Here is a 25837-nt window from a genome sequence, read left to right on the forward strand (position 1 = left end):
CCTCTTTAGTGTTTCTTAAAATTGAATTTCCAATTACACATTCATCAATATTCCCTCAAGAGAGACCTAGCTTGTGCCTTATACACTGTTGCGGTCAAAATTACCATTTTGAAATGGGACTCTTTTTTTTACTCTTGGTTTGCTCCATACACCAAGTCTCTTGTATGTTTCTCAGATTTCTCACCCGGCTGAGACGCAGGTCAGAGGCAATGGTGCTAGACGATCGAGATGTCTTCATCATGGAGGAGCTGCTGCTGCTCGTGTGGCCGATGGAAGACGGCAGCCTGCCCCGCTCTGGAGCTCCCGTCTTGGGCAGCGCCACCTTAGTGGTGCCCCCTCTCAACATTATTCTATACGTTCACTGTCGTTCCTCACTCGGGCTGTGAACACAGAAGTAACAACGTGAAATTAGAAAAAGAGACCAGAAAAAGTAAATAGTTAGCCTAAAAAATACAAACAAACCTGAACAACAGGACAAGGAGTCATGTGCAGGGGAAACCAGAAACAGAAATCAGAAACAGAGAACCACTTCTGAAATAAGGAATAGAAAAAAGTAGGGAGGAAGTGAAATAAGAGTTCTATCATCTGTATCATGGACTTCTTTCAGTGGCTCATTTACTAGGATCCCACTTGCTCAACATCAATGTGGAGGGTTTATAGAAAATGATAGTGATACACGTCACTGTAGGTGATGCTTACATTTTTTGCAGCAAGCCTAAACTTCGCCTCATATCATGAAACTGATCCCTGCAAGGATCTAATATGGCTACTACAACATTACAGTTATCCTAAAAGCTGGACAGATTGTGGACACAGGACACATTAGTGCACTTAGGGAAGGTAATGTGAGAAAAGTGGACAGAAAGCTATTCTCTGGAGAAGCGTAAGTGCTCTTTACTACAGAGAAGCAATAGACTAGAGAACAAAGAGGGGGAAAGTGTGTACTCATTGGTCCCATTGATTTGACTGAGGGTGGGGTGAAAAGGTACACAGACCCATGCAGCTAGTAACAGCTGCCATCTCTAGAGACTCGGATTTGAGAGTCTAGGAGAAAGCACCGAGTGTCAGAGGTTATTCAAGTCTATATTCTAATGCACTCTAAATTCATTGATGTGAACCACTGTGATGGAGCTGCAAAATTGAAACATCTCATATAAAGACATTCTGGATATATTTGAACATTAAGCATTTTGAGCAATTTGTCTTTAGATTATGTGCAAAACATTTGGTGTTTTTATGGAAAAAAATAATGTTCAGTTATCATGTCATGCTGCATTTTGATTTTAAATGATATTTAGTCTTGTGGTATTTGTTATTACTCATCATGGTGGATACATCATGATGCTAACTAGGGCTGCACAATTAATCGATTTTCTAATCGCGATTACGATTACAGATGCCACGATTACGAAATCATTCAAAGCTGCAATTACAAAAAAAAATCTACTTATGTTACTCTGCGTGTTTAAGAGGTGTTTATTGCATGTTATGTTGTGAGGGGCGAATAAAGACTTTTAATTGGCCTAACAGTCTGTAGGCGTGTCCTTATCAACGCCACGATTATCCACTTGCGCGTGTCTATCTCGTCATGTTAATTTCGCGAACATGTGCGCTGATAAAGAAACATCAGATAGTTTGCAAAGTGTTGCTGAGAAGAATCAAGAATTAGAACCAAAAAGACATGACTTTTGACTGACATCTCTCTGTGCGCACACACACACACACACACACACACACACACACATACACACTGCGAGAGTGTGCGCTCGAATATACTCTAGAACCGATCTCGCGATACTTTAATGTCATACACCTATCGGTCTGCGCAGCGCTGCTTTCACACCACGTGACTAAAATACCTTACAGCCCTTGAGCACTAAACACAACAATGTTATTATTCAGATTTTTAATGTTAACACAGTTGATAAAAGTCGTTTAAAAAATGTACGTTGTGTCAAAAAGGAGGCCCACTGTCTTTGATTCTGAAAACCCCTGACATATAGGACCCTTTTGAATATTATTCCATACCCAATATGTACAAAAGCCTTAAATTAAATAAGCCTAAAGATAGAAAAATATGCTAAAATATAAACTGTTAAAACACTAAGACATTACAGTCTGAACATCATGACTTTCTATTATTCATCTAATGCAATATTTAAGTTAAAATACATACATGGTTTAGGTGAACAATGGGCCAGAACAGACTCAATCATTCTGCTGTTTTGTCAATTAATAAAGGAATTCTCAGCACTATAAATACTAGCATGGTAACTAACCATCACGTCTCTGAGATACTCTCTGATGATTCCACCCTCAAAGAAATAGGACAGAAAAATCACCAAGATATAAAATATTTATATGTTATAAAGTCTGGCATGCAGTTGCTTCAAACAATGACATAAAGCTATTTCAACCTGCCTAAGTTCTCCCACCCCACCTCACTGCTGTGTTTCCTCCACTGGCTTCCAGTAGCTGCACACAGACTCAAAGCACTGACACTTGCCTACAAAGCCAAGAATGGACCATCACCATCTTACCTCAAAGCTCTTATTACTCCTCACACTGCACCTCGCTCCCTCAGATCTACTGCACTGCTCGACTGTTCCCACCCTCTCTCAGGGTAAGAGGCAGGTATACATCTAGACTTTTCTCTGTTCTGGCACAGAGGTGGTGGATGTCCGAACCCTAGATGGGGCCCTAGATGTCCGAACAGCCGAGTCACTGATCGTCTTCAAATGATCGATGAAGACCTACCTCTTCCTGAGGCACTTAAACTAGCTCTTATGTTTCCTTGTTTGTTTTATGTACTGTTGTATGTATATAAACAAACAAACAAACAAATGGTATCGTAAGTCTGTGATCTACTGAACCAGTGTATTTACTGATAGAGATTGCAAAGCACTCTTATATGTCGTTCTGGATAAGAGCATCTGCCTAATGCTAGAAATGTAAATGTAAACAATGATAATATATATAGTACTATAGTCACGTTTTATTAAATATATATTTAAATAATTGATGTTACAGAGGATTGCAGAACCAAATGCAAACATGCTCAGACTCATTCCTACTGTATATAGCTCAGGTCAAAGTGGTGAGGAGGCTCCATTAGTCATGAGTGTCTGTTACAGACAGCACTTTAGATATAACAGGCAAACAGTGAAGAGAGCTATTGGTGCTCTGAGCCACAGTGGGATGGATGGAGGGAAGGGACAGTCAAGAAGGACATAGAGAGACAGAGAGAGAGAGAGAGAGAGAGAGAGAGACAGACAGAGAGACAGAGAGAGAGAGAGATCTGAGATCACACACATCCTTCTGGACGACTTCTGTAGTAGCTCAGTAATTCTGGATGACTACTCCTCTCACACTGCTAACCTGACTTCACTATGGTCATATAGAATTCTCTTTTAAAACGTCAAGAGGCTCTGTCCATTTCACCTGACAGGTCACTTGGGTGCTTGACCACTCACTTATCATCTCGATATTGGACGACTGTAACTCACTCCACATGCATTCAGACCCCTGTAGCTCATGCAGAATTCAAACACATGACTTGTTCTAGCACCCTTGACCCTTCATCTCTCCTGATGAAAGGAAGACATACATGAAGATTCTTCTCTATCCTGGCACCCGGGTGATCGAATGAATTTCTCCTGACTTTCTGAACCTCTGAGTCACTGACTTTCTTCAAACCCAGACAGAAATCCTACCTCTTCACTCAACACTTAACAAAGCTTTAAATCCAGAAAGAGTGGTAAAAACAAAACAATACACAAGACTGTATAACACTTGATGTATGAACTTGCTCTCTAACGGGGTTTTATCTTAATGGTGTTCTAACACCAGAAGGACAATGTTCTATAATGTTCACCTTTAAGCAGCTCTGGATAAAGATGTCAGCTAACTGGTGTAAAATTAAATGTATGTAATATACAATTTTCTATATTTTTTTACAGCTGTTTTATGTATCCCATTTTGCTGAACATTAATTTTGTCTAATATGTATTCTGTGTACCCTACAAAACACTGTACCTAAACCGTGGAACGTATTGACAACATATTACACACAGCTTGCAGAACAATAAAGTCCAAATGCAGTGAAACAAGCGTACGCTTCCTGTGTGAAGCTCAACATCACTCCCTGTCCAACAAAAAACACAAAAGCATTTACACTCTGCCACCTTAGGGTATTGTTAACAATGACTCACACGCACAATGTTGTTTAGTGAAAATTCAATTCACTGATCTTATCCGTCAAAACAAAAATAGGCTGCGAAGTAAAGCTTATATGAATGTCTCTTTACAGACCACAATACAGTTATCCAAAAAAACTCACAAGCATTATCTGGAAACTGTAAAATATTATCCGGCCATCTATATGATTTTTTGAACATTTCATTCTGTATTTAGTTTCCTATAACCTCTCTTCTGTGAAGGCTTTCCAGTAGATTTTAAACATGGCTGTGGGGATTTGTGATTAAGAGTATTAGTGAGGTCAGGCACTGGGGTTAAGTGAGAAGGTCTGAAGCACCGTCTGAGTTCCAGTTCAGGCCAATGGTGTCGAATGGGCTTGAGTCTCTGTGCAGGCTGCTCAAGTTCTTCCACTCCAACCAATTAAACCATAGACCTCATGCACAGGGTCATGCTGGAAAAGGGTTGGGCTCCACACAGTACTTCCAGTGAAGGGAAAATGTAATGTTATAGAATAGAAAGACATTCTATACCACTGTGTAGTTCTAACTTTGTGGCAGCAGTTTGGGGTTAGAACCATATATGGGTGATGGTCATACTCTTGGCTATATAGTGTATACCATGCTATACGGTCCTAAATCAGATATATAATATCTAAAAGCAGACATGGCAAAACATCCTGTGGAAATGGACAGTGGAAATGTATTTAATACAAGCATCTTCATCTGGCAAGGCTATGCTTCCAGAAAAACAAAAAATCTATTGAGTCTAAAAAGCATAATGTGCTCTGGTTATGTTCAGCAGTTACCCTTAAGAAAGGGTGCAGATTTCAATTTGGGCAACGTTGCAAAACCATCATATGATGTGTAACTCAAGGGAAGCACAAATTGCAGCTTCCAAAGGCTGTAGTTGTGCTATATTCAGACGCTGGTCACCATGGCACCCTGTGGGTTGCAACATTCTGATGCTTGTTTTTTGAAAGGCTAAAAAAAAAAATATCTTCCACAGAGGCATCTGTTGTAATAACAATAATGTAAAAAAAAAAAAAACAAAACAAAAAAAACAAAACAAAAAACAAAGGCGATATTTCGGTATACACCAATCAGCCATAGCATTAAAACCACCTGACTAATATTGTGTAGGTCCCCCTTGTACCACTAAAACAGCTCCATCCTGTCATGAACTCAACAAGACCTCTAAAGGTGTGCTGTTATATCTGGCAGCAAGACGTTAGCAGTAGATCCTGCAAGTAGCAAGGTAGGGTTTCCATGGATCCGACTTGTTTGTCCAGGACATCCAACAAATGCTGGACGGGATTACGATCTGGGGAATTTGGGGGCCAAGTCAACACCTTAAACTCTTTGACATGTTCCTAAAAACATTCATAAACAGGTTTTGCAGTGCGACAGGCAGCATTAACCTGTTGAAAGAGGGCAATGTCATTGGGGAATTTCATTGCCATGACGTGGGGTACTTTAGTGGTATATTGACAAATACCCAAGAATACACGGTTCTAAATTTAAGGTTTAATCAATTCTAAGGAAACAAAAAAATAAATAGATTAAAAAGGCAACAACCTTAAAGCTACTTTTGCCAATGACATACCATACCAAGTTTTAGTAGTAATGTAATCCCGTGCTCTCAAGGTCACATATGTGATATAGGTTATATATCAGGCAGCTGTTCCTGTTTACTTTTGTGGTCAGCCATTTTGTGCCAACATTCTCAGATCAAATTCTCAAAATGGGGCTCCCGAGTGGCCCGATATTTTGCCCATATTGCCAAGCAAAGAGCTCACATCACTGTTAGACTACGAGAAAGTCTACTTTAAATTATATGTTGGGAAGTTCACCCTCCTTTATCACTCCTTATCGAGAATCATACATCAACCAGAATGAAGCACACACCATGAAAATAGAGAAATTTGAGGTTTTCCAGAGATTGCTGTGTGCTAAATTACCAGTGTGAAAAGTTCAGTTTGTGTTTGAATTGTTGCTTTAGGTTACTAATTTAAGGCTGCTGTAAAAGGCTTTAGGGTATTTTAAGAACACAGTTACAGTCAGATGATTCAGTCAACAATTCATTCTGTTTAACAGAAGTAAAAGAAAAAAAATGGAGGCCCCTGGATATAGACAGCAGCACTGAAGTTCACTAAAGCCAAACCTATTCCATTTTGCTATGAAGCTCCTCTAATCCTTTACTGCTCATCTAACAGATCTAGAGCTGTTTGGGCAAGGGCTATAACCTTCTTCCTGCACTGAAAACAATCAATTTAGATTATTTTTTACCATATCTGTCATATTTAAACATACAACCTACTGCAAGTGTCCATGTCTTACCATGCAGGTACAGGAGATACGGATGCTCTGATGCTTCTTAGTTCTGTGCACAAATGGCAATAATAGGAGCAAAGATTAATTGTTGTAGATAGGGTTATGTTTGATAGCTAGCTGTCAACTTCCTGTTAGTATTTTTATCTAAAGAAGAGAAGGAGGAAGCAAGTCATGACTAAGAGTGCTCTCAGTTTCTCAACCTGGTGTACACCACAGGAAAAAAAAAAAAAAACACACAATAGCTAAAATACACATCGCTTATTCACATCCTCATCAGGAGTATACGGGAGGGGTTAGGGGTAGGATAACAGAATAATAGTAGAAGAATAATTGTTCAGTGAAGTACAAAATGTTTTTTTTTCCAGACAGTGTTTAGATGATGACTAAAGGATGTGAAACTAAAGACAGGAAGTTGAGAATGAATAGGCTACCAAATGCAGAAATTGTCAAGTCCTTAAGTTCCCAAACACATAGAAACATAATATATTCAAATTAGATAGTAGGTGTGTGCTCCACCAAGGGAGAAATCACTGAAACACATACTTACTGGACTGCAGTCTCCTCTGGTGTAAATACTCAGGTTTCAACTTGCCAGACTAGGTTCACAGCAGACACTCTCATAACACATATTACAGCCCACAGAGCCACGAGATACGGCTACATGCCATGTCTACCTCCTCACCCTGAGTAGGATCCGGAAGCAGGCAGTGTGTGAGCAGAGAGTTTAACAGAGAGAGAGAGAGAGAGAGAGAGAGAGAGGGAGAGAGAGAGGGAGAGAGAGGGAGAAAGAGAGATTGCTGAGGCTAGGGAAGTTCCAGCTACTTACAAACGGTTTCTTTATCAGTTAAAACAGACAGCACAAGGCGCTTAAAGAACAACAACAGTCCTGCCATTGGTCCATATTATCCATTCTTCAGAGCTGCCTGATGAGCAGTGTCACACCTACATTACTGTTTCATAACTATAGTGACAGGATTATGGGCACACAATGCTACACAGTGACTCATTTAATAATAATAAGCATTTATTTATTGAATGAAGGACTATAACCTTGCACACACATAAGTGCTTCAAAGCTGTGGTTAGTGAATTTGCTCATTAAAACATTATGAATCTAATGTCATTAACCTACAGGTTATTTAGTGTGCTTTCACATATGGAGTGTTCAGACCTTTGGAATTGAACCTTGGTGTGCTTGGTGCGGTTCATTTAGCCAGACGAGAACACAGAAATCGGACCAGAAATAACCCAGACCGTCTGAGTGAGGTGGTCTCGGTGCACTTCCACTTGAAATCTAGCATGGTCGAGAACGTGATTCGATCCTGCATCAATCCAACTGCACAAAGTGAACCAAGCATGCTGTGTATTTTGGGTGGCGAGAGACATTTTTGTGTTGATGTGAGCTGTGAGGTGCAAAACGAGCCAAAGGACCGAACTGAAATCTTGCAACAACGTGTGATGTTCTGCGAACTGTTTTAAACTAGTTATTTCTATCATTCTCTGCATGCTCCAGTGATTTTCATCATTTCTAATTGACAAGGCTTTCTTTCAGCCACAGTTTGCTGTTTGGTTTGTTTCGTTATGGGCTATCAGAAAGCAAAACAAGTCAAAAAACAAAGGAGTTCAAATTTTTGCTTGAACATTCAAATGTACACGGGACACAAACCACCATGAAGCATGTGACCATAAGCAGCACAACACTAAACACATGTACTAGGATCCATGAGGATCTTTTTTTGATGTTCAACATTTAAATCTCTGGTCCAGGTTTCTTCTCATATGCACTCTTGTCTTATTGTTCTTTCTGTATGTTGCTCCTGTCAGTGACATGGCTACTATTTATTGATGACAATAATCACAAAAAAAGGTGTGTTTATACAAAATGTCCTCTTACTACAGTATACGCTGGAGTTTATAGCACTGTGCACTGTGGTTATGTTTGCTAAATGGTGTGTGTGGGAATTGATTTTTTGTAGTCGCTGCACACTGAGGGAACTTCTACTGTGTATTAACTAAATTTATGTATACGGCTCTGGCTTTACTGCGGTATCGGTTTTCGTTCGTGTGGTTTGGGGGTTTGTGTGATGTCTGAAAGCAAATGATGCGTGAAGGGCTGAGTAAAAAGCCTCAGAGCAAGATGACAGCTTTTTTATCCATCAGTGTGAGTGCCAGTTCAAGTGCCATTCAAGAGTAAAATATACACTTGATTATATTTTTATATTGTTTAGATTTCCAGCGATGGTGACATCTGGGTGTCGTCGGAAATCAGGCAATTTGAGACACTTGAAAGTATCTCAAGATCAGGTGTGAGAGGCTTGGAAACATATCACAGCAGTCTACTTCTTACCTGAGACAGATACCGAATATTAATACCAAATCTGAACAGGGCCTATCAGATCAGAATCAGGTAGCTCTGATACTGATCCTGTAATATCACTTCAATGTTTGTTCTCAGAGCATCCAAACCCCAAATGTCTATAACTTTTTTTTTTTTGTTTGCACCCCGAGAAGCCAGATAATTTTTCGGATAAAAACAAACAACTGACTTGCTCTTACTACAACACACCGGACAGAGCTTGGGGGTGAGTACTTATAACATTACATCGCATGAATAATAATGGAACATGTTTTCCAGGTTTTCTATTCAATGCAACATCTTAATCAATGTCAAGATTACATAAAAGAATAGGAAGAATAAAGAGAACAGAAAGGAGTAGCCCAGTTTTTGAATTCGGAGAGAAAAGCAAGCTCCTGCCCTGGTTAACGAGTTAGAATTCTGAAAAGAGCTTTACGAGCGACATCCTGTTTTACGCCTCACACCATTTTGAACGTGATACATGGCGTACTTTCTGTCCAATCTGCATACTCGGAGTGAAAATGAGGACAGATTGTTAACTGCAACCTCTCACGGCACTTTGGTTTTGTAATAAAGAATAAAATAAAATGGAAAGCACATTAAACTAATTAGACCATCACTCATTAGAAGAATGACACCAGCCTTTAATTGCACGTTGGGATTTAAATGAGTTACCATCTACAGACTGCCATGACATCTTTAATTAGGCTTTTATTTAGCTCTGCCACATGTGCATCCACAGATGGATGAGAACAGCTGTGCTCCTGCACTCTTTATAAAGTGGTTCATTTGAAATGTCAGCTCTCTGCTGTGACAGCACTGAGTACGCAGCTCTGAGTCTCACTGAGTCTGACGGAACAGAAGAGGGCGAAGCAGCTTAGAAAATGCAGAATGTGTAGTAGGCATGAGGCCAATCCAACGCAGCCGCTCTGACACAGCCACCTGTTGTGTGACATAACGCAAGTAGTCAGAGGGCTGTGGGCTGGTGGCTCAGTGCTAACAAAGTTGACAGTTTCTCGCTGTGCATTTCTTTTTGAAATTTGTAGGGAATAAATTGGTAGACATTTTCAAGTGGATGGTAACGTCTTGCCTTCACTGGATTGGATAAAAAGACTAGAAGCCTTGGCAGTTTATACTATTCAGAAAGCACCATCCACAGAGATTACCCACCCACTGAGAGAATATCATTCGTTCTGTAGAGTGTGCCAATACTATCTTTTACTCAAATGAGCCTTGAGGCGGAGGCATAAATGATAGATAGCACTACTGTTCAGCAGTACAATTCCAGAGTGGAAGAATGGCTCTCTATTCTCTATGACGTACGCCGCATTATTTCTGAAAGAGCTGTTTGAATCCCGGCAGCCTACAGACGATGGAATCCTACTGCGATTTATTCCAGAAAAGCAAACACACAAAAGCAAATACATCACGACCAGTTACTGATTTCACGCTACGCTCTTGAGCCTCGGTGTTGTGTTATTTTGGTCCATGGTGTGGATTTTCTATGTAAATAAAACTGAATAAACCAGACTAGTCCCTCTGCAAATCTATTCAAATTCTTTATATATTTTCCAGCCATGTCTCATGGCTCAGAAATAGCTGCCTCCCACATGACAAATGAAGAATCGAATATTTTTCAGCAGTCTTGCACAGCCAACACATCACTGAAAGACTTTTTTAGGACCTCACTGTTTGAGTCTGCATCTGTCACTCTTTTCCACTAGCAGCTGGGGCTCTAAGCTGAGAGGGGGACGATGGCTCCTACCCAGGAAAAAAGCCATCAGAACGGTGGAGGAAGGTCCTGTTACTAGAGCACACGATTTTGTCACCAGACCATATTAAATTTCAAAACTTGAGTCGTGTTCTTTCTCTAAGAAATATTCCACAGAGGGCATTTTATGGTGCAAGGGTTAGCTGCCATTAACGCAAAACCACTAGGTTTCGTGTCAAAAACAATACTTTGGAGCATAACAAATATAGATCCATAAATACTTAACTTATTTCTCAAGACTACTTTCTTTCTTTCTTTTTTAACGCCGTGCCAGCTTCTATGGCTATATTCATGGCGAGAGTCAGTTTTTGTTATTCAATATTAAAACTATAAGATGTTTAAGATTTTTAGGAACTTCAAAACCGAAGATGGGTTTCTCAAGACTACTTAAATGCTGAAACCTAATGGAAGTGCAAATGGAAATGACAGCACCTCTCCAAAAGTAACAAAATCACTGAGGATCCTAGAAGGCTTTATTTGAATTGGATAAGGACGAGAATTAACCACGAGAGTGCACTATGTGCTGTGCAAACCTGCTGTCTGTGACTAAGTGAACGTTACACCACGTCAGCAGGGCTTCAGCATCTGTATTCCACCTGGGTTTGCTCAGTGTGCGTGTGTGTGTGTGTATATGTGTCAACTTTCTGGTGGGTAAAGTGCCAAGTCATGAAGGCTAGGGTCATAAAGCTGAAACAGGATGTCTTGAGCTCCCACCCCTTTCTCCCTTGTGGTTACAACTTTTCCAGCATCCCTCTGATCTCCTGCAATATGTGAAAGTGCCGGAAACGAGCGTGGGCTCACACGAAGAACTAAAGGACATACAGCGAGTACACTACAAGCACGATTATCACTGCATAACACAAGCTTATGATCTTACAATGAATGATATTGGCAGGCCAGACGAACTTTTTAAGATGAACATTATATTTGATCCATTTGAAATGAGAGAGTTTGTATTTTTAATATCATTCTACTTGATGGTAGCTGTCAGTAATAAATTTGCACATGGACAAATCATTAGCATATTATAGATAATGGGAAATCTTCCTCATCTAGGAAAGCAGACTTTCTCAGCAACGTGTAATTCATCGCATCGGTTCATCGATTACATTATCATGATTTTAATAAGTTTTCAGTATCACTATGATATCGTTTTATACAACAAGTTGCCCTGCTGCTAGGAAGCACACAGGAGGACACACCCAAGAAACCGTATTCCAAACTGGTTATCTTGGGAGCACAAATTTTGCCTAAAATGCCAGCTTACTTAAGCAGCTTCCTTTCAAATAGGAAGCAGACTTACAGTGGTGTGTAGCTTTGGAGAGGTCTAATGTAAACAGTTACAGTCACTACGTGTAATACTACCACTTTCTACATGCCTACATTTTTGTGCACACGAAAAAGTAAGGTGGTGCAAACTTACACTAGAATTCAGTGCCACAATATTAAGAGATTTTTTTTTTTTCCAAGCACAGGCTGTTTTTCTCTCCATTAAAATATCTAAAACTGGTAGCCTAATGTTTGTTCTTGGTGGTAGGTGTTAATGACATTTTTACACACATTGTTCCAGCGAGTCACCCAGGCTGACTCTGATTTGCACACCAAGTATGCATTCCATTTCCTGTGCACATTCCTGTGTCCTCCGTCTACACTCCAACCAAAATACAGCCACCGCAGGCCTCTACCACAGGAATAATGATCGAGCTTTAATCAACTAAACAGCTTCATTGGCCAGAAATCCTTCCTGTGTCTGTGACATAGAGCAAACATGCACGAGAAATACTGTGTATATGATATCAGCTGCTGGTAACCTGATGCAGCTTGTGCACCAGTGAGATCAGAGGTATCTGAAATGTCTAGTGACAAAACAAATGAGCTCTTAGCATCACCCATCGCTGATTAGAATTCGATACTATAAAATGACCCACAAACCCAAGCACAAACTCACAAGATGTTAGAGGCAATGAAAACACAAGTGCATCTGAGAGTCATTAGCTAAGGTTTCTCAATTTAAATACATGGCAGTAAAACTTCACTTAATAAAGAATAACAAAAGAACATTATGGGAGTGTGTTGTTGTGAAGAGAAAGGTAACGTAACTATTATCTGTGTATATTAGCTTCCATAATATTACAAGCAGAAATAACTCCAGCTTGTCTGAGTTGGTCCATTATATCGTCTAGGAAAAGAATTTAATATAATCTCTAGTCTAAGCTTCAACAAATTCTAGACAATATTCCAAAGGACTTAATCGTAAGTGAGACTCCTGACAGCTTTAGGTAAGATTTTGCTATCCTAGCACAGGTACAGCTTACATGTTATGCCCATTCAGCTTACTATTTCTTATAATTCAGGTGAGATAAATTGTCCTTGCATACATAATCTAGACAATTTTACATACATAGCAGAAAATGCAAAGCTTTTGTGTCATTAAAGATTCCTAGGGAGTAAGTAGAAAGAAATCAGATACCTCAGGTTGCTGAACTTGCATGAAGCTCCACAATAAATTATCCTAAATTCTATCTGATCCACATTTACTGAAGAGTGTGATGCGGGCGGTCTCTCTCTCTCTCTCTCTCTCTCTCTCTCTCTCTCTCTGTGTGCACGAAAAAGAATGCTCAAATCGTAACACGTCCTCTATCTGCAGTCCTTATCTCTGCAATTAGAAACAGCATTCAAGGGAAGGACGTGCTGTGTTCTCCTGGGCACTGAGGTAGTGATCTGCCCTATTACTCTCAAACTTGAGTGCACAAGAGAGAGAGAGAGACAGAGAGAGAGAGAGAGAGAGAGAGAGCGAGAGAGAGAGAGAGAGCGCGACAGAGAGACAGAGAGAGAGAGAGAGAGAGCGACAGAGAGACACACAGAGAGAGAGAGAGAGAGAGAGAGAGAGAGAGAGAGAGAGAGCGCAAACTCCTGAAGAAAATAGGTCATCATTTTTGCTTAGACGGATTAAGCCCGTGTTATGCTAAAGTAAAATCAATAATAGATTAAGATGGAAATCTTAAAAAAAGAAAGAATAATTGGTATTCATGGAGCTGGCTTGTAGCTAACTAACTGACTCACTAACTTCCAGGCTTACATGAACAGAGCCAGAGGAAAGTCCCTGCACTCAGCCCGCAGTCTGCTGCATGCAGAGGCCTGTAAGATTACAGCTGAGCAACACTTTTTCCTTGAACCAGAGGTGACCAGTTCATTCTGTAGGTCAAGTGCAGCAAGCTGCTGATGTAGGGGCGCTGTGGCTGGACCAGTCAGTCACAGTAAGAGCCAACTGGCTGACAGGCTGTGCATGATACAGTTACTTGACAGACATCCTTTTGTACTTCCTCTCTTTTAAAGGCTGACAAAATATTATTTAAAAGCAAAACATCTGCCATATTTGTATCCAGGACATCTACCTAAAAATATTCAGGTCACTGAAGTAAACATTCAGACCAGACCACCAAACTCAGAAGCCAGGACGAATAAAGTGCTTCACATGAATCATATTATTGCTCTGTCAATCAGCAGCACACATTACTTATTCATACAGGCACCACACAATACAAAAAGACATGTGGATGACTATAACTGCACTTAAAAAATTACATCTTGCTCTTAGCAAAGATGATCCTATTCTCTGTCTATTGTTGAACATCTGGATTTGCTCATACAGAAAATAAGAAAGAAACCTTACTTGAAAACTGACTTTAGATTCCCATAAATTTACCCAATGTTTTTTCTATTATATTAATTATAATTATGCTTCTAACATTATTATGATTATAATTTTGCTTCCAACATCTTTACTATCTACACAGCAGGTGGAGAGCCAGAAATCCCACATTTTAATATGTAAATATTAAAGCAGCATTAATCATCAATATACACTATATTGGCAAAAGTTTTGGGACACCCCTCCAAATCATTGAATTCGGGTGTTCCAATCACTTCCATGTCCACAGGTGTATAAAGTCAAGCACCTAGGCATGCAGACTGCTTCCGCAAACACTTGTATACGTGGAATAGCTACAACACCTACAGCTACAGACTCATAGCTACAGACCTCCAAACTTTATGTGGCCTTCAGATTAGCTCAAGAACAGTGTGTAGAGAGCTTCATGGAATGAATTTTCACGGCCAAGCATCCAAGCCTTACGTCACCAAGTGCAATGCAAAACGTCGGATGCAGTGGTGTAAAGCATGCTGCCACTGGACTCTAGAGCAGTAGAGACGTGTTCTCTGGATTGACGAATCACGCTTCTCTGTCTGGCAAGCCGATGGACGAGTCTGGGTTTGGCGGTTGCCAGCAGCACGGTACCTGCCTGACTGTGTTGCGTCACGTATAAAGTTTGGTGGAGGGGGATTATGTTGTGGGGTTGTTTTTCAGGGATTGGACTTGTCCCCTTAGTTCCAGTGAAAGGAACTCTTAATGCTTCAGTATACCAAGACATTTTGGACAATTTCATGCTCCCAACTTAGAGACTGTGAGCCAGGCCTTCTCATCCAACACCAGTGCCTGACCTCACAAATGCGCTTTTAGAGGAATGGTCAAAAATTCCCATAAACACACTCCTAAACCTTGTGGAAAGCCTTCCCAGAAGAGGTGAAGCTGTAATAATTGCAAAGGGTATCCATATTAAACCCTATGGATAAAGAATGGAATGCCAGTTTTGGCAATATAGTGCATCTTAGTCTCACCGATCAGCTCTGGCTGCAAGTCACTTACAAGGCTTATAACATATCCTCCAACAATGTGAAAAACTAAAGATCAACCTTTATACTACAAGAACCTTGTTGTACATCCTTTACATGCTGTCCCCTATCCCTGTGGAGGTAATAAACCCAGGTCCTTAAGGTGACAATACAGGACGAATGAGTGTCTCTAAACTAACTGCTGATATGTGTAACCACAATAATCATAAGTATGTGGCTTAGTTAAGAGTGAATTGCTTATAATCAAGAAAAAGAATTAATAGAAGTTGGGAAAGGGAAAGGAAATGGCCAATATGTACTGAATACTGTATCTGTGAATAGAAGTGAATTCCTTTAAATCCTGGAAGAGACCTATTACAACGTCAAAGAAATTGTTTCATGAAATGTGAAAACAGGAAGACAACAAAGAACAGAAAGTTGAAGTGAGTCCGAAATAAAATAATTTAGAAAGAATTTCAGTGAAAGAAGTGTGACAAGGTAAGGAAATACATTCAAGTGGTTGGAATGTAGCATTCCATTCAATTTAAAGATTCATTATGGATCACTTCCTGTGAAATGAGACAATACCGGGACAATGCCACTCAGCCTACACTACAAATCTGAATGATGTAACAGGTGTAGTCTTATAACAGGCCTTAGACGACACAATGAGCTGCATTACTGGAAAATTTATCACATGTGCTTTGCTATTTAACTGTAGCATGAATAAGATGTATATGTTTCTCTTATAAGTTTCTTCAATCTATATATGGAATAGATGAGGAAAACAGGAGCAATCTATATATGGAAGAGATAAGGAGCGGTTTTGCTGTTTCCATGAGTGAACACACTCAGCAAGAAACATATTAAACTAGTTTAGTGCTCTAATGCACCGTTCACCCTGCTGTTTTATCCTGATATGTGATCTCTTGCAAATACTCTTAGAAATCACTGTGCAAAAGTGAAAATGCAGTGCTCAAAGCATCACACGCTCACATGAGATAAGTGTCCAGTCCTAATGATCATGTGTAATGTACTCAGTAAAGTGCAGTGCAGAAGTTCGTCGTGGTATGACACATGGATTACATGTGGTGAAAGTGCGAGTGTCTGTAGCCTAAATTTGATTCTGCTGCAGTGTTGCATTAGAGGAGGAGGGAGAATAGCATGTAGGCCAAAAGAAACACTGCAGCATTCACAATTAAAAGAGAAAGTTGTCTTTAGCGCTATTATAAATCCTCAACACAGCCTGCGAAATGAACAGACATTGCAACACTACTATGAATCTTCAGTTATGAAACCACTACAAAGTTTAGATTTATTATTTTAGAATGTAGTCACACACGTTGGTTGCTAATGTAATGATGCAGGAGTGTGTATCCTGAGAGGTGTCATGTCAACTTTTTATTTAATTTCCCCAGGCCCAGATGCTCTCCTCTCCTCTCCTCTCCTCTCCTCTGTTGACCTGCCCTCCTACTGGTTTTCTTCCATGTTGTGGTTCTCTTCATACTTTTCTGACGTCAGAGAAGAGCCACACAACAAATGACAAAAACACGGTTGCACATCTACAAAATGTGCCTTGAGCTCCACTGCAAAAAGTCTGATTACACTTCAGGTCTTTTCATTTGTAGCTGAGTCTGCAGAAAACTTGCCTGCTTAAATTGGACAGGTCAAAAATCTGATCCAAGTTGCCTGAATGAACACAATCTTAATATTTCACACGGTACCAGACATTGCTTACATCTGCATTTAATCCAATGCACAGCATCTCCTTCATCACAACAACGTCTGTGCACAGATGCAGAACATACACGCTACTGAATGTAAAGGACATAAAATATCAGTTGAACCTTGTCCTCCATGAGAATGTATTTCAGACACACACACGCACGCACACACACACACACACACACACACATCTGCTCAACCAATGACAACCCACAACCAATTTCCTTACACAGCCCCTTTTTTCCCCTGAAGTCTATTTATAGCCGCTCCATTCCCCTTGAGAGTGTGTGTGTGTGTGTACATGCATTTCATTCTGGTCCTGTAATGTGCCCTGTAACAGGAAGTGGACGATGTGACTGGGAAACAGATTTTCCTGTCCTCCACTTATAAAGACATTAAAAGAAAAGAAAGGATGAGCTAACCTTACCTTCAAGTAAGGATATCAATCGATTCAGCCATACTTGAACATGTGCTTTAAAAGTATAGAGGCTCTTACGTTTGGATGGAAACCTTTCATGGCTCTTCATGCCGGCTAATGGCTTTTACACCTGTAAAAATCTACTTCAAATAACAGTTATTTAACAGGAACAAGAAGCCGATTCATCCTTCCAAGTACTTCAATTTCTATGAAGGAGAAAGCTGAAACCTTTTGCCTTGACTTGACTGTTAGTTTTACCTCTCTATAGGGTTTTTCATGTTTGAGTTATTATAAACCTCAGGTTAACAGAATCCTTAAAAGTTGGAAGATTTCATATATAACACACAAAGAAGTTATTAGTATTTAAAGTGAACACTACTATGCATGTCAACAAAATGGTCACAGACACCAACAGGTCGATTTGGTCTACCATTATCATAACTTAATAATATTATAGGACCGGACTTGACCATCAAAACTGCACACACTTTTCAAACATTCAAAATATTCAATTAATTTGAAAAACACCAGAAATTGGAGTATATTCACACAATATAAAGGTCAGCTAAACAAATAAAGGTCAGCTATAGAGCTAAATAAATGTACATGTGTACTTCAATAGGACAGCAAAATGAGTAAGTGTGACACCTGCATACAAATTTGTATTAATGTGAACTAAACCAACTTCTAATACATTATTATTTCTACAGTAGCAGCTCATTCACAGGGACTTACAGTATAAGGCAGATGCACCACATAATCTAAGACTAAAAACAGCACTGCAAATTTAGAGAAATCAGTTATACACTGATCAGGCTTTATGACCACCTGCCTAATATTGTTTTGGTCCCGGTTTTGCTGCCAAAACAGCCCTGACCCGTCATTCTGACCCCTTTCTATCAGAACCAGCATTAACTTCTTCAGCAATCTGAGCAACAGTAGCTCGTCTGTTGGATCGGATCACACGGGCCAGCCTTCGCTCCCCACATGTATCAATGAGCCTTGGCCGCCCATGACCCTGTCACCGGTTCACCACTGTTCCTTCCTTGGACCACTTTTGATAGATACTGACCACTGCAGACTGGGAACACCCCACAAGAGCTGCACTTTTGGAGATGGTCTGATCCAGTTACAACTTGGCCCTTGTCAAACTCGCTCAAATCCTTACACTTGCCCATTTTTTCTGCTTCTAACACATCAACTTTGAGGACAAAATGTTCACTTGCTGCCTAATATATCCCACCCACTAACAGGTGCCATGATGAGGAGATAAACAGTTTTATTCACTTCCCCTGTCACTGGTCATAATGTTTTGGCTGATCGGTGTATGGTGAAGCTTTCTGTGATAGCACTTTGTAAAAGTCATTACGGTTTCGGCCATGTGAGATGCTTCAGGGCAGAAAACGTAGCGGCTTCGTGCTAACTTCTGAGAAAAACAGAAGTTTGTGAAATAATGACTGTTTATATCTGTTATTACATAAGTGATAACAGGAACTAACTGGTCTTGTGGATATTCCAGACAATTAAATGTAACCGGTTAAAGAATAACAAAACACTTGTGCTGTTATTGGAATAATAATCAACTTCTGGATTTTAACAGTAACTCTGCTTTGCATCGGGCTGCATAACACCAACCGGTTGTTGATTATTTCAGTTGATGATGTAAAGGGCACACTTTACATATAAAACATGGCAGCAGAGTTCTTCACAGAGAATACTGAGGTTTTATTAATTAATTCTTTTCACTCAGACAATGTCTCTCTTATGACCACATAAAGCTGGAAGTATTCCAGTACAGTAACAGTTACAGTAGGGTGTAAAAGCTCTGCTGATGACTAACAGCATCATAGACCTGCATCAGTTAATGAAACCATGTCTACTTTAAAGTTAATCTGAAAGCTCTATCAGATGCCACAATTTAATATCTTCAGACAACTTATTCTAAGCAGGAAAAGAAAAACATTGCCATTGATTTGGTTGTGTGCTGCTCATGTGTAACTCTCCTCTGTGACTCACACAGCTCCATCTAGGACAACATGTTCTGAGCAGAGCGCACAGTTCTCAGTGACACACTTCTAGCTATTTCCACTTCTTGGATAGCTTGGCCCTGAGAAAGTAAAGGGTGTAATTACCAACAAACATAACTGTCAGATGAGGGATGTTTTATATGCGCCGTTTTTAGCTGTACTTCTGGTAAAGTAAGTGAAAAATAAATGTATTTCATTGGACCAGGCATATACACATGTCCAAAAATGTTGTGCATGGAAAAACATGGATGATTTTCCTTTGAGTGTAAGAAGCCTGTTATTCGGATTAAAACAGAACGGTCTATTCCTTCTCTGGCATATCAGTGCCGTGGATCAGGCATTTTCTTTAAAAAGCAACAGACAGGAGGGGTCACTGAGAAGACTTGGCACTGTTTTTAATGCAATTGCATATTGCCTTGCAGAAATGTCTAAAGAAATGACATACAGGTTGTGTTTAAGCCTACTTAGTGTAAATGAACAACAGAATCCCTTTAAAAAAATCTAACACAATGGGATGCCACGTTATAGGACCATAACTATGTGGTGTGATGTGACTAGATGAGAAGCAGCATTACTGTTAACACCATAAATGCTTATTTTTCCCAAAAACTATGTGTAACAAAGTGTTTTATTTCTCCAATACCGGAGCATTGTGCCTGCGTGTCACAATTTGTTATTAATTACATGAGCTATAAACATTCCCTCATTGCCATGTTGCTGCAAAACTACAAAGTGTATAAGTCTTCTGTCCTTAAGACTTTCCCAGGATGGAAGGTCCACAAGAAAAAGTACAAGTCACAAAGCAACACTGTTATTGATTTATCACCTACCATGGTATTAAGTCTTCTTTAAGACTTAGACTGATATCTAAATGATAAATTGTACACAATATAGTCAGAGGCAGCACAGGGCGAGGCATGGCCCACATGTCCACATGGAATTCATAAAGGAAAAGGATGCTCCAGCTGCTTCAGCCTATTTTAAACGCTGTAAATCCCCCATGATGTTTACGAGCTCAGCATGTGGTACGATGTTTTTTTTTATACAAATAGCAGCCCTTGTCATAACCCGAGCCCCGTGTAGAACCCCTTCAGTGCCCGTTAAATAAAAAGAAATGGCAAGTTTTTACAGATGCCTACAGTAAAACTACAAAGGGTGGCTACTGCTGACTATTATTATAATGAGCAGCTTTAAACAGAGCTGACTGCATTTTCCTCTTTCTGTCTTACTGTATATGGTTACAAGAATAACAGGTTCCCAAATAGATGGATAATGAATAAAGAACAACCGACAAAAAGACTTGACATACTGTTGTTATTGTCTTTGTGGTGTGTGCTTGTGATTTCAGTCATAATATATCCACACAATTTAGCATGTAAGTACACTAGTCTGTGTAGTCACGTGAAATATGCCTAGAGTCTTTTTATTTCCTAATAAAATGTCAGATGAGCCAATCAACATATGACTGGTGTTTTGTACTCTCTGATATGAACTAGCACCTGGAAGCTCCAACCCCGTGTAAGTGTAAGTGAGTGAGTGAGTGAGTGAGCGTGTGAGTGAGAGTGTGAGTGAGTGAGTGAGTGAGTGAGTGAGTGAGCGTGTGAGTGAGTGAGTGAGCGTGTGAGTGAGAGTGTAAGTGAGTGAGAGTGTGAGTGTGTAAGTGAGAGTGTAAGTGAATGAGTGAGAGTGTGAGTGAGTAAGTGAGTGAGTGAGCGTGTAAGTGAGTGAGTGAGAGTGTGAGTGAGTGAGTGAGTGAGAGTGTGAGTAAGTGAGTGAGCGTGTAAGTGAGTGAGTGAGAGTGTGAGTGAGTGAGTGAGTGAGAGTGTGAGTGAGTGAGTGAGTGAGTGAGTGAGTGAGAGTGTGAGTGAGTGAGAGTGTGAGTGAGTGAGAGTGTGAGTGAGTGAGAGTGTGAGTGAGTGTGTAAGTGAGTGAGTGAGAGTGTGAGTGAGTGAGAGTGTGAGTGAGTGAGTGAGTGAGTGAGTGAGAGTGTGAGTAAGTGAGTGAGTGAGAGTGTGAGTGAGTGAGTGAGTGAGAGTGTGAGTAAGTGAGTGAGCGTGTAAGTGAGTGAGTGAGAGTGTGAGTGAGTGAGTGAGTGAGTGAGTGAGAGTGTGAGTGAGTGAGAGTGTGAGTGAGTGAGTGAGTGAGTGAGAGTGTGAGTGAGTGAGAGTGTGAGTGAGTGAGTGAGAGTGTGAGTGAGTGAGTGAGTGAGTGAGCGTGTAAGTGAGTGAGTGAGTGAGAGTGTGAGTGAGTGAGTGAGTGAGAGTGTGAGTAAGTGAGTGAGTGAGCGTGTAAGTGAGTGAGTGAGAGTGTGAGTAAGTGAGTGAGCGTGTAAGTGAGTGAGTGAGAGTGTGAGTGAGTGAGTGAGTGAGTGAGTGTGAGTGAGTAAGTGAGTGAGTGAGCGTGTAAGTGAGTGAGTGAGTGTGAGTGAGTAAGTGAGTGAGTGAGCGTGTAAGTGAGTGAGAGTGTGAGTGAGTAAGTGAGTGAGTGAGCGTGTAAGTGAGTGAGTGAGAGTGTGAGTGAGTGAGTGAGTAAGTGAGTGAGTGAGAGTGTAAGTGAGTGAGTGAGTGAGTGAGTGAGTGAGTGTGTAAGTGAGTGTGTAAGTGAGTGAATGAGTGAGTGTGTGGGTGAGTGAGAGTGTAAGCAAGTGAGTGACCGAGTGTGTGAGTGAGTGAGTGAGTGAGTCTGTGAGTGAGTGAGTGTGTGAGTGAGTAACTGAGTGAGTCTGTGAGTGACTGAGTGTGTGAGTGACTGAGTGAGTGAGTGTATGAGTCTGTGAGTGACTGAGTGTGTGAGTGAGTAACTGAGTGAGTCTGTGAGTGACTGAGTGAGTGAGTGTGTGAGTGACTGAGTGAGTGAGTGTATGAGTCTGTGAGTGACTGAGTGAGTGAGTGTGTGAGTGACTGAGTGAGTGAGTGTGTGAGTGACTGAGTGAGTGAGTGTATGAGTCTGTGAGTGACTGAGTGAGTGAGTGTGTGAGTGACTGAGTGAGTGAGTGTGTGAGTGACTGAGTGAGTGAGTGTATGAGTCTGTGAGTGACTGAGTGAGTGAGTGTGTGAGTGACTGAGTGAGTGAGTGTGTGAGTGACTGAGTGAGTGAGTGTATGAGTCTGTGAGTGACTGAGTGAGTGAGTGTGTGAGTGACTGAGTGTGTGAGTGACTGAGTGAGTGAGTGTGTGAGTGACTGAGTGAATGAGTCTGTGAGTGAGTGAGTGAGTGTGTGCGTGAGTTGACTGAGTGAGTGTGAGTCTGTGAGTGACTGAGTGAGTGTGAGTGAGTGAGTAACTGAGTGAGTCTGTGAGTGACTGAGTGAGTGTGAGTGAGTGAGTAACTGAGTGAGTCTGTGAGTGACTGAGTGAGTGAGTGTGTGAGTCTGTGAGTGAGTGTGTGAGTCTGTGAGTGAGTCTGTGAGTGAGTGAGAGTGAGTGAGTCTGTGAGTGACTGAATGAGTGAGTCTGTGAGTGAGTGAGTGTGAGTGAGTCTGTGAGTGAGTCTGTGAGTGACTGAATGAGTGAGTCTGTGAGTGAGTGAGTCTGTGAGTGAGTGTGTGAGTCTGTGAGTGAGTCTGTGAGTGAGTGAGAGTGAGTGAGTCTGTGAGTGAGTGAGTGCATGTGTGAGTGAGTGAGTGAGTGAGTGAGTGAGTGTGTGCGTGAGTTGACTGAGTGAGTGTGTGAGTTGACTGAGTGAGTGTGAGTCTGTGAGTGACTGAGTGAGTGTGAGTGAGTGAGTAACTGAGTGAGTCTGTGAGTGACTGAGTGAGTGAGTGTGTGAGTCTGTGAGTGAGTGTGTGAGTCTGTGAGTGAGTGAGAGTGAGTGAGTCTGTGAGTGAGTGAGTCTGTGAGTGACTGAATGAGTGAGTCTGTGAGTGAGTGAGTCTGTGAGTGAGTCTGTGAGTGAGTCTGTGAGTGAGTGAGAGTGAGTGAGTCTGAGTGACTGAATGAGTGAGTCTGTGAGTGAGTGAGAGTGAGTGAGTCTGTGAGTGACTGAATGAGTGAGTCTGTGAGTGAGTGAGTGTGAGTGAGTCTGTGAGTGAGTCTGTGAGTGACTGAATGAGTGAGTCTGTGAGTGAGTGAGTCTGTGAGTGAGTGAGTCTGTGAGTGAGTGAGTCTGTGAGTGAGTGAGTGTGTGAGTCTGTGAGTGAGTCTGTGAGTGAGTGAGAGTGAGTGAGTCTGTGAGTGAGTGAGTCTGTGAGTGACTGAATGAGTGAGTCTGTGAGTGAGTCTGTGAGTGAGTGTGTGAGTGAGTCTGTGAGTGACTGAGTCTGAGTGAGTGAGTCTGTGAGTGACTGAATGAGTGAGTCTGTGAGTGAGTGTGAGTGAGTGAGTCTGAGTGAGTGAGTCTGAGTGAGTCTGTGAGTGAGTGAGTCTGTGAGTGAGTGAGTCTGTGAGTGAGTCTGTGAGTGACTGAATGAGTGAGTCTGTGAGTGAGTGAGTCTGTGAGTGAGTGAGTCTGTGAGTGAGTCTGTGAGTGAGTCTGTGAGTGACTGAATGAGTGAGTCTGTGAGTGAGTGAGTCTGTGAGTGAGTCTGTGAGTGAGTGAGTCTGAGTGACTCTGTGAGTGACTGAGTGAGTCTGTGAGTGAGTGAGTCTGTGAGTGACTGAGTGAGTCTGTGAGTGAGTGAGTCTGTGAGTGAGTGAGTCTGTGAGTGAGTGAGTCTGTGAGTGAGTCTGTGAGTGAGTGAGTCTGTGAGTGACTGAATGAGTGAGTCTGTGAGTGAGTGAGTCTGTGAGTGACTGAATGAGTGAGTCTGTGAGTGAGTGAGTCTGTGAGTGACTGAATGAGTGAGTCTGTGAGTGAGTCTGTGAGTGAGTGAGTCTGTGAGTGAGTCTGTGAGTGAGTGAGTCTGTGAGTGACTGAATGAGTGAGTCTGTGAGTGAGGGAGGTGTCCTACAGTGGACTGGTGTCCCATCTCAGATGTATTTCTGTCTCTCTCAGAGAGTCTCACAGGACTAAGCACCCTGACCTGACTTTGTATTGTATTCCCCAGAGATCTGTTGTCCAAAAAAATAAGACATTATTCACTTGTAGCGTCGCCTTAAGCTAACCCTCCCTAAGGGTAGCATGTTAGCAAGCTAGAAGTTTCACAGGGAAATGTATTCAACACTTGATAACGACGCTTCAGCTACTGAACCTGCTTCCGTGGAGATATTTACCGCAGTCTCCCACACACTCCAGTCCAATAAGCAGCTCTATACATTTATTCACAGCGCTCTGTATGAGTTTAAAGAGAATATTATTATATATGTAGACACGGCTAATGCTATTGAACATTAACTCGCTATCTTGCTAACCGGCTAATTCCAGTTCTTCAACCCTTAACGACCGTTAGAAAAAAATAAAGTGTAATGAAGTAACTGTCAACTGCTCTAAGCTACGCCGGTGTCACTGACAAATACGGACACTTTCTCGACATAACACGCTAAACGGCTAGATTAAACCCGTGTACGACGCGTAGACTGTACGAAACAGTGAAAAAGAGTGAAAATAATAAATGTACAAACGAACCTTACCTGTTTTGTGGACGTTGCAGATGCGCGCGCTGCAGCTCTGTGATGCTCCGCGAGCGTACACTGCTTAATGGCCGCCAGGTGGAGCGCGCGCCCATGTGGCGTAATGGTCCACGCGCATGCTGGGTAGTGTAGGCCACGCGCGGAAGACTTCAAACAGGGATACGACCTGCTTGTGGAAAACAAACAAACAAACATCCTGGTTAAATATTTAAATTCAGCGATATTATATGGCGGAAAATGATTACCAGTGCTTCCATGCTGTATTCTCAATACTAAATAATAGATTCTCAATAATAAACTTTATTACCTTTAAATCTTTAGTATTTAGTATTTTTTTGTATTTATTGCATGTCTTATTACCTATGTTTGTGGATACTGCTGGAAGTTGTAAAATTTCCCATTGGGACGAATAAAGTATCTATCTATCTATCTATCTATCTATCTATCTATCTATCTATCTATCTATCTATCTATCTGTCTGTCTGTCTGTCTGTCTGTCTGTCTGTCTGTCTGTCTGTCTGTCTGTCTATCTATCTATCTATCTACCTGTCTGTCTGTCTGTCTGTCTATCTGTCTGTCTGTCTGTCTCTCTATCTGTCTGTCTATCTATCTATCTATCTATCTATCTATCTATCTATCTATCTATCTATCTATCTATCTGTCTGTCAGTCTGCCTGTCTGCCTGTCTGTCTGCCTGTCTGTCTGTCTGTCTATCTATCTATCATAGCAATAATACTTCAACATACAGCTAGTAACAAAACCGTTATCTTTTAATTAACACGATTTTAATACCCAGAGCAAAAGATGACACTTTCCAAGATGGCCGGTGAAGGAGG

General features: G+C 41.1%; 1 protein-coding gene across 7 annotated transcripts in view; it reads right to left on the reverse strand.

Annotated features, from left to right (window-relative positions):
* specc1 (sperm antigen with calponin homology and coiled-coil domains 1) overlaps positions 1 to 25107 on the reverse strand; it is an 88411-nt gene extending 63304 nt beyond the window's left edge. The window contains exons 1-3 of one of the 7 annotated variants that reach the window (XM_058383160.1): positions 7075 to 7232; positions 6534 to 6576; positions 185 to 380 (exon numbers count right to left, since the gene is read on the reverse strand). In XM_058383160.1, coding sequence (XP_058239143.1) covers positions 185 to 346 — 162 coding nt within the window. In that variant the 5' untranslated portion in view covers positions 347 to 380; positions 6534 to 6576; positions 7075 to 7232. Of the gene's footprint in view, positions 1 to 184; positions 381 to 462; positions 538 to 6533; positions 6577 to 7070; positions 7236 to 13124; positions 13263 to 25001 lie in introns of those variants that run through there. The other 6 variants (XM_058383159.1, XM_058383164.1, XM_058383158.1 and 3 more) reach the window with 6 other exon arrangements.
* Between the last annotated feature and the right edge of the window lie 730 nt (positions 25108 to 25837).

This window comes from Hemibagrus wyckioides, linkage group LG28, assembly GCF_019097595.1.
Source record: "Hemibagrus wyckioides isolate EC202008001 linkage group LG28, SWU_Hwy_1.0, whole genome shotgun sequence".
NCBI lineage: Eukaryota > Metazoa > Chordata > Actinopteri > Siluriformes > Bagridae > Hemibagrus > Hemibagrus wyckioides.